The sequence below is a fragment of the Marmota flaviventris genome, chromosome 7 (genome assembly GCF_047511675.1).
Source record: "Marmota flaviventris isolate mMarFla1 chromosome 7, mMarFla1.hap1, whole genome shotgun sequence".
Classification (NCBI taxonomy): Eukaryota; Metazoa; Chordata; class Mammalia; order Rodentia; family Sciuridae; genus Marmota; species Marmota flaviventris.
The window spans coordinates 54643378-54659880 of NC_092504.1; the positions used below are offsets into that span (position 1 = coordinate 54643378).

Genomic DNA, 16503 nt, shown 5'->3' on the forward strand with positions numbered 1-16503 from the left:
TGAAGTGGTCAAAATAGTCAGCAAGAATGGATGATCACCGACTATGCCCAACTATCTTTCTTTCCATTTCTTCTTAAGCTATGTAAGAAGAGCCAGAGCAAGGGATGGATTTTGTTATCCTCTTTCTCCTTGTGTTTGTCTCTGAGGTACCAGTTGGAGTTGCCTAAGGCTGTAGCTGTTTTAAACAAGTGACAGCTTTCCTTCTTACCAGTATGACATAGGATGGAATGGGAAGAACTGTTAGTTGGAGCTTTGCCTACACAGACAGATCTATGCACACCAAGCTGTGGTGTTGTATGAGGGGAGTCCTGATGGATGAGGCTTAGGTCTAATCAGAGCTCAAGGGCTTGGTTGGAAGTCTGATCTGAAGAGAGTAAATGGGACACACACCTAGGGCCTGGCAGTTGCTGATCTCTGTAGGGAGTCTGAATCTCAGTAGCCTCCCAAGAATTCTATTCATTTGGCTGTGTTAAGATGCTATTCCAAAATCCCAAATAAAACTCTGGGTTTTTTGAAGGAAAGACAAAGGAAATGTTCTGGCCAGGGCCAAGGGAGAAGAAAGCAGACAGTTCTATGGCCCAAGACACTGAACACTGGTGGCGGGGGAGGGAGGACAGCTTAAAAACACAAAAACCACAAATAATGGGGGTGGAAGAGGCAAGTACAATCATAGGACACAATTGATAAAGTGGAAAGCACCAAGTTCTCAGAATCGGCACCTTTTTATACATAATCAGGAAGCAAATTTGCATTAGTTCCAGAGTTTAAATACATGTGGTCAGTGTGCAAGTGGGTGAGGGTAGAGATGTCAGCTCTGTGTGAGTGGGCTCATGCAGAAAGGGGGACCAGTTCTGCACAGGGTGAGATGTCTGAGCAAAATGCAGTCAGCCTGACTTAATTTTCAAATTAGCCCATAACAGCAGGGGAGCTCATCCTCCATTTATTCTGAGGTCCACCAATATAGATCTCCCAGGCTTAGGCTCTGAGTATTTCTACACCTGCATTTTCAGATTCTCTACCCACTTCACCTGGTCACATGAACCACCAGTCTCAAAGGAAAAGCAAGTTGTGCTCCCACTTTGCTTTTTTGACTTGATTCCCCTGGAGTAAAATCTTCTCTGTGCCTGTTTCCCTTCCATTTAACTAGGTACTCACTAGGCCACACAGTACGCATTGCAGCAGTGTTTGCTCTGATCTCCCAGTACTAGCAGCAGCTGAAGTATGGCCACTTCAAGATTACTCCACCTCATCTCTCCCCACCTAGTAAAGAAACATAATTTTTCAATCATCAGTGTACAGTGCATCCTCTGGATCAGCTAAGTTCAGGCTGCTTTTCTGATCTCAGGTTTTTTCATACCAAATATGTCCATTGTGTTTTTTTTCTCTGTGTTTTCCTTTCTCTGTGGTAGACAGCACCATTACTACTAGTACAGCCACTTCCATAAATACTTTGGTTTCAATGTAGTCTTCTTTGTTTAATGAACCCAAACTTCTGAGTCTCTGAGATAACTCTGATTGTCCAGTAATGAATTTTAGTGAAATCCTTCTTTCACCTACCTCACTAAGAAGCAGTATTCTCACTACTTGTATTTTGATCCTTGGAGGAATTAAGAAGGCAGCCTTCCTCTAATCTGCCATCATCTATTCCCTCATGTTAAACTTTTTTAATGGAGCAAATGTTTTATTCACAGGAAATGGAAGAATTTGTACAGAGTTCTGGAGAAAATGGTATTGTGGTGTTTTCTCTGGGGACGATGGTTTCTAACATGCCAGAAGAGAAAGCCAATATGATTGCATTTGCTCTTGCACAGATTCCACAAAAGGTAAGAAATAGTGCCCTCTTAATGGATAAGTATGAAAAAGTCTGTTAAACTTTATAAAATTTACAAAGGATTTAATTAAAGATGCATCCTTTGTGAAAAAAAAAACCTATCATGGTATATATAATTCATGATATATACATATATATACATTTTTTATATATACATTCTTTTATATATTTTTTTTCACAGATTCATTGTGAGATTTTAATTCTAAGGGTATCACACCATTTACACAGATACTACATTCTTCCCGGCCACTTCTTCCTTTTCCATGCAGGATTCCTGAGGGCACCATATACACAGCAAATGTTATCAGAAAGCTATAAAAAGTTAACTCATAACTGGACCACCACAATAATATTAATCAGGTATTGGAAAAGGCTAAATTTTACCATGATTTTAGATATCTTATGCAATCCCTTGTTCCTTCCTTAAGAATAAGCTTCTTGGAATCATATTCCACCTCATCTCTGGCCCAGAACATTGGAGTCTGCCAAACGTGTGCTGAACTTCGGAAACTATGAGTTCAAAATACTCCCATAAAAAAAAAAAATAGGTTTCCTTAATGAACTGTTCCTGGAGTTTTGAGGAGAAAGGCTACCCAGAGTTGAACAAGCCTTAAACCCTGACTCTAAATTCACACTCAGTCACATGTATTAGCAGAAAAACAAACAAACAAACAAACAAACAACAGCTTGCACTAACAGATAATGTCTGAGGAAGGAAAATATTTTAAAATGTGTAGAGATTAGCCCTCCCTCAAAGTGGACCCTGTGCATTATAAAATGTGCCCCAAAGAACTTTGCTTCTAAAATATCAGATTAACACCTTTGAAGGAGAAACAAGACAGTCTAAGGAAGAGTTAAGCAGAAGCAAGCCTAGCATGGGGTGGAATTCAGGAGATGCAGCTCCATAAAATGCTTCAATACCACATTTTCTACATACAGAATGCTCTTGTGGTCTTTGGGTGACAGCCATTTACTTTGTAGTTTTCTATCTGATATAGTCTTCTCTTAATCACCCAAGCGTTTTTCTTTTCTGCAGAACTAAAGTTACTTTGCTATTCACATTGCATATAGAAATTAAGCACGTAGAAATTATACTCCAGTTCATGAAGTCTGCTTTCAATTTCCAAAGTCAGCTCCTTGTTTTGGTTTTAGGCATAAAAATATCTTGAATCTGTATGAGACTACCACCAAGACTTTGTAGTACATCATTAAATAACAAACAGTTTTTTAAAATCTAGCGACATCAAAATTTTGCACTTTATTTCAAAACCTATGTAATTATTTACAAGTTGCTAATAAGCTAATATCCACCAATATTGATAAAAGTGTAGGTTAAATTGATAAAGTGTGGGTTACAGTTCACATGTGCCAGTGAAATGATTCTTGTAGTTACTGCTTAGTAAAATGCCAACTAAAACAAGTTACATGTAACTCCTCAATAGAATTCATTTATTTCTCACAAGTAACTGACTGTATTGTTTTGCTTTTGTGTATTAAAAAACAAAATGCCAAACTGAAATAAGTACCTTAAAGAACTAATGAATATATGTAATGTCCAATCTATGTCACTCAAAAGAAACAAACCTGATAATATTAATTTTAAAAATGAAAGCTAGGGTAAAATACATTAAATAAAATAAATGTGGACTTTTACTTTAGATTTTAGGAATTCTCATTGTTTAAAATTGTTTGTATTCATTTCATTATGTGTGAAATATTGAACTAGATGATCTCTTAAATTTTTAGAATTCAAACATATTATATCTTTAATCTTTAAATCATAGAATAAGATACTTTCTTTACCAAACAGGTCATATGGAGATTTAATGGCAAGAAGCCAGATAAATTAGGACCCAACACTCAGATATACGAATGGATCCCCCAGAATGACCTTCTTGGTAAGACTCTGAGATAAATCCTGAAAACATGAGTACAGTCAATCTGGATACTCACAGTTCAACAGGAAACATTTTATTGAATACTTGTTATTTTTAAAAAATCAAACACAATGTTCAACTTTTAAAATATTATTTTCCAGACCCATGGATGGTTTGGAAAAGCAAAGTAAAAAGCTTCAATTTTATTATACACAGTCATTATATACAGAATCCAAGTTATCTTTATTTCTGGTGCAATTACCTCTGCAAGAATTTTTCAGTCAGTTCCTGGATTGTCTCTCTGTCTTGTTTTACATCTCTTTTAAAAATATTTTTTTTAATTGTAGATGGGTACAATATCTTTGTTTATTTTTTATGTGGTACTGAGGATCAAACCAAGTAGTTCACACACACAAGGCAAGCACTCTACCACTGAGCCACAACCCTAGCCCCTTAGTTTACATCTTTCACTCATTCTTTCCCCTCTTGCTGAAGTATTTCAAATACCACTCGAAAGTAACTGCCAGTTTTTTTTTTTTTTTAATTAACAGCGATTCTTTATTTTCTATAGAAATGAATGCACAATCTTTATTATGAAGTGATAACACATTTCATAATGAAGTGTTGTCTCTCTTTTCTCTGATTTCAGTACCATCACCATTCTACTTCCTGCTGCTTTGGACATGCTACATAGCAAACTTAGTGACTTCAGTTTTTGGGTTTTTTCTTAATGAGAAAATGTGCTAACATGTCCTTCATGACTGTATTTTTCATTAGTACATGTTGATTCCTTTACTCAAAAAATGTTCTAATTTTTTACTACCTATCAATCTTGTGTTCAATTATCAAGTCTCAAGTCATATATTCCCTCTTTCATGTAGTTTTCACTTAGCACTCCAGTGGACATAGGTGCTTGTTCCTCTGAGATATGAAAAAATAATAATAATTCAGTGCAAGATAATGGTTACAATAAACTATTATCTAAAATACACTGCTCCCTCTAATGTCTTATAATACACATTTCTCATTTCATTTCTAAGATTTTTAATTAATAATTTTTCTGACATTGACTCAATCCTAGGTCATCCAAAAACAAAAGCTTTTATAACTCATGGTGGAACCAATGGCGTCTATGAGGCAATCTACCATGGTGTCCCTATGGTGGGCATTCCTTTGTTTGCGGATCAACCTGATAACATTGCTCATGTGAAGGCCAAGGGAGCAGCTATTAGATTGGACTACAGAACACTTACAAGTGCAGATCTTCTCAAGGCCTTGAGGATGGTCATTAATGACCCTTTGTAAGTACAACTTTGACATTGGTTAGTTTTCATAGAAGGATTGTCTTCTCATCAATGAGTATAAGTTTTATCCCATTTTTGAGGAGGGTAGTTTTGAAAGAATTTAAATGATTTAATCCATATTAAATCTTATTTATTTCAAACCAGTTTAATCAGTACGATTTCAGAGTTGTAGACAGCTTCAAATATAGGTATGTCATATTCACAGTAATTTATCAATTCATCAGTTTATGGACATTTTTGTTGTTTTCAATTTCAATTATTATGAACAATGGGTACAACTTTGTATAAACATAAGTATTCATTTCTTCTGATAATTCCTAATAGAAGTGATGGGTCATATGTTAATTTTATATGTATTAAGATCTTCCAAACTGTTTTACAAACTAGTTGCAAAATTTTCTGCAGCATCCAAGCAACATAAGAGTTACAATCTCTCCATATCATTATTAGCATTTATCACCTGTTTCTTTGATTATAGCCAATCTAGTGACTAGGATTGTAGCTCACTGTGGTCTTGACTTGCATTTCCATTATAGCTAAAGAGCATTGCTTTATGTGCTTATTGGTCATTCACTTATATTCTTGAGAGAAATGTCAGTTCCAATTATTTACTCATTTTTAATCAGGTTATTTAAATTTTAATTATTGATGATAATATTTTACCATATTTTATCTCATCAGATATATGAATTTCAAGTATTTTTCTAACATTCCATATGGTTGACTTTTTAAATTTATGGTAACTTTTGAAGTACAATAAAATTTTCTACATGACATTTGATAAAACAAAACTTCAGTAATTAACCTTTTCCATACTGCAAAGATAAATGGGAGTTGTATCTCAGTAGAATGACTATCTTCAATTCAGCTCTCATTTCTCCTTTCAGAATATTATATTTTAGGAAGGTATCACTTAAAGGACAAGTTCAAAATTACATTTCCAAGAAGAAAGTAGTAGAACAATGAATAATAAAAATACTCTGAAAGAAGTAAAGAAAGAATAGAAAAAGAGCCATAAAAATGGAAAAGAAAATACAGATTAAAACATCAGACTTAAATATGAATATATCAGTTAATACATTATGTCCTAGAAGACTTTGTAGTACCCTAACAATCTCTCCCCCTCCTCTCCTGATCCTTTCCTTCTTGTATAATAGTCTTGCTGTTACTTATATATTACATCACCCTGCCAGATTCCATATATCAGGGAAAATATGCAATATTTGTCTGATTTTTTAATTTATTTCATTTAATATTAGAATTTCTAATTTCATCTCTTTTCCTACAAATGACATAATTTCATTCTTTATGGCTCAAATAATTCTGTGTGTGTGTGTGTGTGTGTGTGTGTGATATATATCACATTTTCTTTATCCACTCATATGTTGATGGAAATCTGGGCTGATTCTATAATCTAGCCACTGTGAATGTGCCATGAAGAGTGTAAATATGCAGGCATCACTCTACTATGATAACTTTAATTCCTTTCAGTATATACCCAACAGTAGTATACCTTCATTATATGTTAGTTCTATATTTAGTTTTTTGAGGAAATTCTACCCTCTTGTCTATAGTGAATGCATTACTTTCCATTTCCACCAACAGTGTATAAATGGTTCTTTTTCCCTGAATCTTTTGCCAGCAGTTATTGTTACTTGGATTCCTGATGATAGTCATTCTTACTGGGCTGAGATGGAATCTCAGTGTAGTATTATTTTGCATGTTCTTACTGGTTAAAGATGTTGAACATTTTTTTCATAATTTGTATTAGTCAGATTTTGTTGCTGTGACAAAAATACCTGACAGGAAAAAAATTAACTTAGAGGAGGAAAACTTTATTTTGGATCATGGTTTTAGAGATTCAGTTCACAATCAGTCAACTCAATTACTGTGGGCCCGAGATGAGGTTGAAAATCACAGCAGAACATCATGGCAGAGGAAAGCTACTCAGCTCATGGCAATCAGGAATCAGAGAAAGGGAGTTATAGGGACTCAGGGACAAAATATAATCCCCAAGTTCACATCCCCAGTGATCTACTTCTTCCAGCCACATCCTGGATACAGTTACTACAAAGTAATACATCACTTCCATTCAAATACATTAGTCCACTGATGAGACTATACCTCTCATCATCTAATTATCTCACTTTAAACATTCCTGTGATGTCACATGAGCTATTGGGGGGTATCTATATTCAAACCATAACATGTCTGTTCAGCTCATTGGCCTATTCATTTACTGGTTTATTTGGAGAATATTATGGTATTAAGACTTTTGAATTCCTTATACATTTTGAATATTAATCCTGTCTGAAGAGGAGAGGGCAAAATGTTTATCCTATTCTGTAGGCTGCTTCTTCACTGTGATGATTATTTTCTTTACTATGCAGAAGCATTTTAATTTGGTGCAGTCCCATTTATTGATGTTTCTTATAACTTTCAGAATTATAGGAGTTCTCTTGAAAAACTCATTGCTTGTGCCTATGTCATGAAGTCTTTCTTTGTGTAGTTTCAATGTTTTAGATCTTATACTCAGGTCATTGATCTATTTTGTGTTTATTCTTGTTCAGGGTCAGAGTTAGGGATCACATTGCAAAGTTCTACATGTGGATATCCAGTTTTACCAGCACCATTTTGAGAAAAGGCTATCATTTCTCCAGCATACATTTTTGGCACCTTTCTCAAGAATCAGATGGTTATAACTCTATGGGTTTATTTCTTGAGTCTATTGTATTCCATTGGTCTGTATCTGTTTTATAATTACAATATTATTTTTATTACTGTGGCTCTCTAGGCTATATGAAATTGGATATTGTGATACTTCTAGCTTTTTTTCCTTTTGCTCAAATTTTTTTGACTATTCAGTCTTTTGTACTTCCATACGGATTTTATGATTGTTTTTCTTAGTTTTGTGAGGACTTTCATTTATATATATTTTTTGTTTTAATTAGTTACATATGACAGTACAATGACTGAAACCAATAAAATTCCTGACAAAATATAATACGTTGACAGAAATTTTATCAAAAATCAGTAGATTGGTTTCAGTCAGATGGCCATTTCAACAGTATTCATTCTGCTGATTTATGAACCAAATAAATCTTTCCATATTATAGTATCTTTTTTCTTCCATATTCCATAATTTTTATTATAGAATATGAAAGAAGACTTTCACCTCTTCTATTAGGATTATTCCTAGTTATTTATCTTTGGAACTATTGCTAAAGAAATTTCTGATTTCTTTCTCAGGGAGTTTGCTGTTTATGAATTAGACAAGTTATTGAGTTTTGTGTGATGATTTGTATCCTATTACTTTTCTGAATTTGTATTTTACCATCAGATCTAAGTCTTCCAGTGGATTCTTTAGGATCTTCTAAATGGCAGATCATATCATGTGCAAACCCTATGTCATTGATCCAATTAGTGGGTACATTAGTGTCCTCATTTCACGTACCTTCAAGTTAATTATGATATTTCCAGGTGATCACTTAGGATATGTGTATTTATCTTGTATTGTGGGGGGATTATTAGAGAAAATATAATGTGGTATAAAAGAGAAATTCATTTAAAACAACCAAAATAATAGAAAAATGCCTAGTGCTGCTATGTTAATATGGTCAGGAAAAGCACCTCTGAGGGGTGACATGAGGGCCAAGACCTCAACCATGAAATATAAGCAGGCCTTGTGGTGTTGCAGGAAAGGATGCTCAAGGAAAAGCCAGACAAGATTAAAAGTATGAAGGTGCCAAGTGGAGAACACATTTAGTGACACTGGGGAAGAGGAAGAATGCACATGAGCCTAACTACTGAAAACTAGAAATGAAACCACCATAGATTATCCCACTCCTCAGTATATATCCAAAAGATCTGAAATCAGTATACTACAGGAATTCAACCACATCAATCTTTATAGCAGCACAGTTCATAGTAAGCAAGTTATAAAACCAATGTAGGTGCCCTTCAACAGATGACTGGATAAAGAAAATGTGATATATATTCATAATGGAGTATTAGTCATAAAGGATGATATTATGGCATTAACCAGAAAAGAGATGGAACTGGAGACTGTCATGCCAAGTGAAATGAATCAATCTCAAAAACTAGAATGTCAAAAGTTGTCCCTTATATACACAAGTTAATCCAAAATAACAGGGAATGGGATGGGGGGCAGGGGGAGAAAGAAAAAAAAGAAGAAGAGAGAATTTTATCAAAATAGAGGAAAGATCAATAGAGTAAACAAAGGGGATTGAGGACGAGGAATGAGGGAAAGGAAAAGGGAAGAAGAGTAGAATGAATCTGACCAAATTTTCATATGTACATACCTGAATATATTACAGTGAATCCCAATATCAAGTATATATAAAAACACTTATTTGAAAAAAACTATAAATAAATTAAAGAAAGATCAGTGGAATAGAAAGAGTTAAGTAGAGGGAGGGTATGAGGAGGGGGGTGTTCTGGGGGCTGAATTAGAGCAAATTATATTCCATTGATTTGCAATTATGTCAAAATGTATTCTAATGTTATATATAATTTTTTTTTCAAAATTCAGAAGTTTTTTATCTCACACTACAAAGACTTCAGAGAGTGGATCTGAAATCAGCGTCTAATTAAATGAAGATCCATTTTCACTTCTCTGGTGGTTCTTTAAACTTTGTGGGTTGGCTTCATTTTTGTACCAGTAAATGGCTATGGCTGTTATAGGTGTCACATCCAACTGACACTTCATTGGTTCTTCTAAGAGCCAGAAAAACTTGCAATGAATCCACAGTTGCACACTTCTTCCCTGTTGTCTTATTGTCAAACATTTAGTCACTTGGGAATCCCTAAATCAACTCTATAGGAAGAAGTTGAGACTACATTGACAGGTCAAACGAGTTTTGCCTTTTAAGCTGAGGATTGAGTCTCTTGTGTTAGGAATGAACACCACACAGAGCAAGACTCTCAGCCAGCAAGTTTAGCTTTGTTTTACATAAAATATAATTCACTTTTTTATATATAGAGTTCCATGACCTTTCTTGAAACTTTTTTTTTTAATTTGTAATAAGAATAGATTACAGGAAGATGCAAGGACTCTGTGGAGAGCCCCCATGTAATTTCCTTGCAGGTTTTTCCTCAATGCTTATGTCTTATATAACATGGTCTAAAATCAGAAAATGGACATCAGCAGTCTCTGTGTAGAGCTCTGTGCCCTTTGCCACATGTTCAAATGTTTGTAGCTGCAATCAAGGTAGAAACCATACTTTTACCACCAAGGCCTCTAAGCTACCCCTGGTAGTCATGCCTGACCCCCTACCCCTCTCACTATCCCTTGACAACACCAGTGTAATTGAGAATATTATATAGACAGAATTGAGGTAGAGCAGAAGACATTTTTAAAAATAGGTAAAAAGGAGACAAAATGGAGGATAAGCCTCGTGACCTGAACAGCCGCCAGTTCAGAAACCTGCGAGAGGTGAGGAAGGATTAAGAAAAACACACAAATATTTAGAGAGAAAGGTGGGATTAGGTGGGTATTGTCCTCTGACAGAGGAACACCCAGAGCTGGCTCCACACATTAATCATATAGATTTTTATCATCAAAAGGTTATTTGTGAGAAAGTTTCTGCAAAGCAGGCAGATTTGAAGTTCCCAGCACTGGCAAGACATCATGGTTATCTTGCTATGTTTAAAATCTTCTACTCCTAGGAGCCAGTGGCCATGACTCACAAGGGCAGGTGTACGTAGCAACTGGGGAATGTTCACCCTGTGGTTTTGCACAAGAAATACTAACCCTATACTCTTGTACAGGGAAATCCCAGTGGAAGCGCACCACAATCACAAGGTAATCAGACACCTCGATTCCCATCTCTGCTCCCCACAAACAAGGAGTGTACTTTAATCTGAAGTTCTGCATACATACCATTCCAGGTGTGCCACTCCCCAAGCTAGTTCTATCCCAGCTCTGTCACTCTCAGATTTCTGGGAAATATGTAAGTCTTAGAGTTCCTGGAAATTCATCCACTTACGAGAACTGTTTTGTACACTGTTAATTATTCTAAGCAAAGACAGAGATGGTATTTTAAGAGATCTGAAACGTAAAGTATTTTCCTGTCTATAGATAGGTTGATCAGATAATGGAGACTGCATCAGCACCCCCACATACCGTCTTGTGATTATCAGACTGATGTCTTCTTCGTATACTTTCTCATGCACACCCCCTCAGCAAGTTTCTTTGGAAGAAAAAAATTGAAATCCCCCAAAGGGTCCCTCACTTTGAAGATTGCCCACATTCTCCCTTGAATGGCTATCCCTTGCTTTCCTAAATAAAATCTTTGTGTCTTTAATAAACACATCCTCAAATTCATTTCTGTGATGTTTGTCAAGAACCCAACTTGTCTTAAGTTGATGTTCCCATTCTTTGGGAAGTCCTTTGACCTCTTCCACGACAGAATAATATGCTATGTGACATTTTGTGCTTGAGATTTCCTACTTAATAATATCCTTGTGATTCTTCCAGGTTGCATGCATCAAAAGCCCATCCCATTTCATTGCTGTGCTATGAATTAAGACAGGGCGTTTAGTCATTCACCCACTGAAGGCTGTTTTAGTCATTTCCAGTTTTTTTTTTTTTTTTTTTTTTTTTTTTTTTTATTGTTGGTTGTTCAAAACATTATATAGTTCTTGATATATCATCTTTCACACTTTGCTTCAAGTGGGTTATGAACTCCCATTTTTAGCCCATATACAGATTGCAGAATCACATCAATTACACATCCATTGATTTACATATTGCCATACTAGTGAATGTCGTGTTCTGCTACCTTTCCTATCCTCTACTATCCCCCCTCCCCTCCACTCCCCTCCCCTCTTCTCTCTCTACCCCCTCTACTGACCTTCATTTCTCCCCCTTGTATTATTTTTCCCTTTCCCCTCATTTCCTCTTGTATGTTCTTTTGTATAAACCTGAGGATCTCCTTCCATTTCCATGCAATTTCCCTTTTCTCTCCCTTTCCCTCCCACCTCTCATCGCTGTTTAATGTTAATCTTCTTCTCATGCTCTTCGTCCCTACTCTGTTCTTACTTACTCTCCTTATATCAAAGAAGACATTTGGCATTTGTTTTTTTAGGGATTGGCTAGCTTCACTTAGCATAATCTGCTCTAGTGCCATCCATTTCCCTGCAAATTCTATGATTTTGTCATTTTTTAATGCAGAGTAATACTCCATTGTGTATAAATGCCACATTTTTTTAATCCATTCGTCTATTGAAGGGCATCTGGGTTGGTTCCACAGTCTTGCTATTGTGAATTGAGCTGCTATGAACATCGATGTAGCAGTGTCCCTGTAGCATGCTCTTTTTAGGTCTTTAGGGAATAGACCAAGAAGCGGAATAGCTGGGTCAAATGGTGGCTCCATTCCCAGCTTTCCAAGAAATCTCCATACTGCTTTCCAAATTGGCTGCACCAATTTGCAGTCCCACCAGCAATGTACAAGTGTACCCTTTTCCCCCACATCCTCGCCAGCACTTGTTGTTGTTTGACTTCATAATGGCTGCCAATCTTACTGGAGTGAGATGGTATCTTAAGGTGATTTTGATTTGCATTTCTCTGACTGCTAGAGATGGTGAGCATTTTTTCATGTACTTGTTGATTGATTGTATGTCCTCCTCTGAGAAGTGTCTGTTCAGGTCCTTGGCCCATTTGTTGATTGGGTTGTTTGTTATCTTATTGTCTAATTTTTTGAGTTCTTTGTATACTCTGGATATTAGGGCTCTATCTGAAGTGTGAGGAGTAAAGATTTGTTCCCAGGATGTAGGCTCTCTATTTACCTGTCTTATTGTTTCTTTAGCTGAGAAAAAACTTTTTAGTTTGAGTAAGTCCCATTTGTTGATTCTAGTTATTAACTTTTGTGCTATGGGTGTTCTATTGAGGAATTTGGAGCCCGACCCCACAGTATGTAGATCGTAGCCAACTTTTTCTTCTATCAGACGGCGTGTCTCTGATTTGATATCAAGCTCCTTGATCCATTTTGAATTAACTTTTGTGCATGGGGAGAGAAAGGGATTCAGTTTCATTTTGTTGCATATGGATTTCCAGTTTTCCCAGCACCATTTGATGAAGATGCTATCCTTCCTCCATTGCATGCTTTTAGCCCCTTTATCAAATATAAGATAGTTGTAGTTTTGTGGATTGGTTTCTGTGTCCTCTATTCTGTACCATTGGTCCACCCGCCTGTTTTGGTACCAGTACCATGCTGTTTTTGTTACTATTGCTCTGTAGTATAGTTTGAAGTCTGGTATCGCTATACCACCTGATTCACACTTCCTGCTTAGCATTGTTTTTGCTATTCTGGGTCTTTTATTTTTCCATATGAATTTCATGATTGCTTTCTCTATTTCTACAAGAAATGCCGTTGGGATTTTGATTGGCATTGCATTAAACCTATAGAGAACTTTTGGTAATATCGCCATTTTGATGATGTTAGTTCTGCCTATCCAGGAACAGGGTATATTTTTCCATCTTCTAAGATCTTCTTCTATTTCTCTCTTTAGGGTTCTGTAGTTTTCATTGTATAAGTCTTTCACCTCTTTTGTTAGGTTGATTCCCAAGTATTTTATTTTTTTTTGAAGATATTGTGAATGGCGTGGTTGTCCTCATTTCCATTTCAGAGGATTTGTCGCTGATATACAGGAATGCCTTTGATTTATGCGTGTTGATTTTATATCCTGCCACTTTGCTGAATTAATTTATTAGCTCTAATAGTTTCTTTGTAGAGCCTTTTGGGTCTGCGAGGTATAGAATCATATCATCTGCAAATAGTGATAATTTAAGTTCTTCTTTTCCTATTTTTATGCCTTTAATTTCTTTCGTCTGTCTAATTGCTCTGGCCAGCGTTTCGAGAACTATGTTGAACAGAAGTGGTCTGTTTAGGTTGTCTATATCCTCCTGACTCAATCTGGGCAGATCATATGACTTAAGAAATTTACCTATGCCTTCACTATCTTCTAATTTATTGGAGTATAAGGATTCAAAATAATTTTTGATTATCTTCTGTATTTCTGAAGTGTCTGTTGTGATATTGCCTTTTTCATCCTGTATGCTAGTAATTTGAGTTCTCTCTCTTCTTCTCTTCACTAGCATCGCTAAGGGTCTGTCGATTTTGTTCATTTTTTCAAAGAACCAACTTTTAGTTTTGTCAATTTTTTCAATTGTTTCTTTTGTTTCGATTTCATTAATTTCAGCTCTGATTTTAATTATTTCTTGCCTTCTACTTCTTTTGCTGTTGTTTTGCTCTTCTTTTTCTAGGATTTTGAGATGAAGTATGAGATCATTTATTTGTTGGTTTTTTCTTTTTTTAAGGAATGAACTCCAAGCAATGAATTTTCCTCTTAGAACTGCTTTCAATGTGTCCCATAGATTCCGATACGTTGTGTCTGTGTTTTCATTAATCTCTAAGAATTTTTTAATTTCCTCCTTGATGTCTTCTATAACCCATTGATCATTCAGTAACCTATTGTTCATTCTCCAAGTGATGTATGCTTTTTCCTTCCTTCTTTTATCTTTGATTTTCAGTTTCATTCCATTTTTTAGAAAGCTTTAACAATAAAATAAATAAGACACATATGCCTAGACAGAATAAGCAAGGAAAAATGATATCAGAAAACATGGCCAGTGTCTAACCCATTAGAATCTGCTAGTACAATAACAGGCTTGGATTTTATTCCACTTGTGATGAGAAGTCAAATGAAAATTTTGAGCATACAGCTTCATAATTAGATGTGTATATTTTCAAAATACCATTCTAGCTACCAGTTGGAAAAGAGACAATAGAAGGTAGAAATGAAGAGAAGAAACAGAGAATGGTTAGGAAGCACTGCACACCATGATATGATTCCTCTTTAAAAGGCTTCAAGGTAATCTTTCACAAACTGTATGCCTTCTCTCTCACTCGTTGGACTCAGAATTATTCATAATTATTTTCTCTGATGGAAAGAATTTTTCTCACCTCCCTGAAATTCCATAGGCACTTTTGAGATATTTATACATCAGAACATTCCAATTAAAATCAAACATAATATGGTGACAAAAGCAAAAATACACCATATGCAGGGAAAGTCTGTGATATTTATTTTAAATCATCTATATGGCACTTGTGAAAAACTTTCATTGACTTCATGTGCTTAGACAGATTAACTTACTTTCAATGTTGATCCTTTTATGTTTCACCTTTAGATATAAAGAGAATGCTATGGAGTTATCAAGAATTCAACATGATCAGCCAGTGAAGCCTCTGGACCGAGCTGTCTTCTGGATTGAGTTTGTCATGCGCCACAAAGGAGCTAAACACCTCCGGGTTGCTGCCCATGACCTCTCCTTGTTCCAGTACTACTCTTTGGATGTGATTGGGTTCCTGCTGGCCTGCGTGGCAACTGTGATGTTCATCATCAGTAAATGCTGTCTGTTTTGTTTCCCGATGTTTTTCAAAACTGGAAAGAAGAAAAAAAGGGAATAATTGTACCTAGGCCTGAAGCTGGGAATCCTGATAAATGGCTCCTCCTGTTAACTTCCACAAGAGGAGGCTGTATTGCCAGGTTTCTACATATGCTAACAACTTTTCACAAATCACTTTGTCAAGTCCAATTTTGGCTTTTGTTAGACCAGGATGCAAGAAAAGACCACTGACTCCAATTCAAATCAAATTAAAACAAGCTTATTATTTCGACAGGCCGGGCTGCCTCTCCCTCTCAAAATGGCGGGAACAAGACAGCACCCCAGCTTTCCTGCAGCCCAGCTTTATAGCCCAGAATGTTACACAAAGGGGGGTTACAGATAACAGAACTCTGACAAGCATCACACTAATGGTAGTTTACATTTTTTGCTGGCCCCAACATCAGAATTTATGAGGACCATTAGAGCCTCAGAGAGGGTCGTTGTCTGGCCAGGGAAGGCCAATATTTATGAGGTGTCACTAAGTTTCAGAGAGGGCTGCTATCTGGTCAGAGAGCCAGGCATGGGTGAGTTCAATGCACAGACAGGCATTCCAAGCAGGTTCAGAATTTGCAGTAATTTATAGTAAGGCCGAAATTATCTTTTCATGGTTTTGTGGCGAGATGCCCAATTTTAAGAAAAGATCAGGTTGGGTCTATCACTTTATAAAATATTTCTAGAATTTTTCTTCAATAACAAAGAAATAACTATTACTGTTAGTAACAATTGTCTGATACTTTTTTATTTTACAGTTAAAAAAATTAAATTAGACTTAACATCAATAGCATTAATGTGCTTGCCAGAGGAGACACCTGATTAATTTGCAAAGTTAAAATGCTAACACATTAACTGCTAATAAAAAAATCAAGAACTCTTGACTTCTTAGATTCCATAAAGTAATATATTCAACCATAAAATGTATTTTTATAAATTGGTAAATAAAAAAGTTTAAGATTTCTCTGTTTCTATGTCTTTATCAAAAAAAGGTTACTAAGAGTTAATATTCTGTCAGGTATAATTTTA

At 35.7% G+C, this 16503-nt stretch overlaps 1 protein-coding gene across 2 annotated transcripts in view; it reads left to right on the top strand.

Annotated features, from left to right (window-relative positions):
* LOC114104654 (UDP-glucuronosyltransferase 2B15-like) overlaps positions 1–15692 on the top strand; it is a 30061-nt gene extending 14369 nt beyond the window's left edge. For both annotated transcript variants that reach the window (XM_027950863.2, XM_027950865.2), the window contains exons 3-6: positions 1692–1823; positions 3642–3729; positions 4790–5009; positions 15226–15692. In XM_027950863.2, the coding sequence (XP_027806664.2) occupies positions 1692–1823; positions 3642–3729; positions 4790–5009; positions 15226–15505 (720 nt within the window). In that variant the 3' untranslated portion in view covers positions 15506–15692. The remainder of the gene's footprint in view (positions 1–1691; positions 1824–3641; positions 3730–4789; positions 5010–15225) is intronic.
* The last annotated feature ends 811 nt before the right edge of the window (positions 15693–16503 follow it).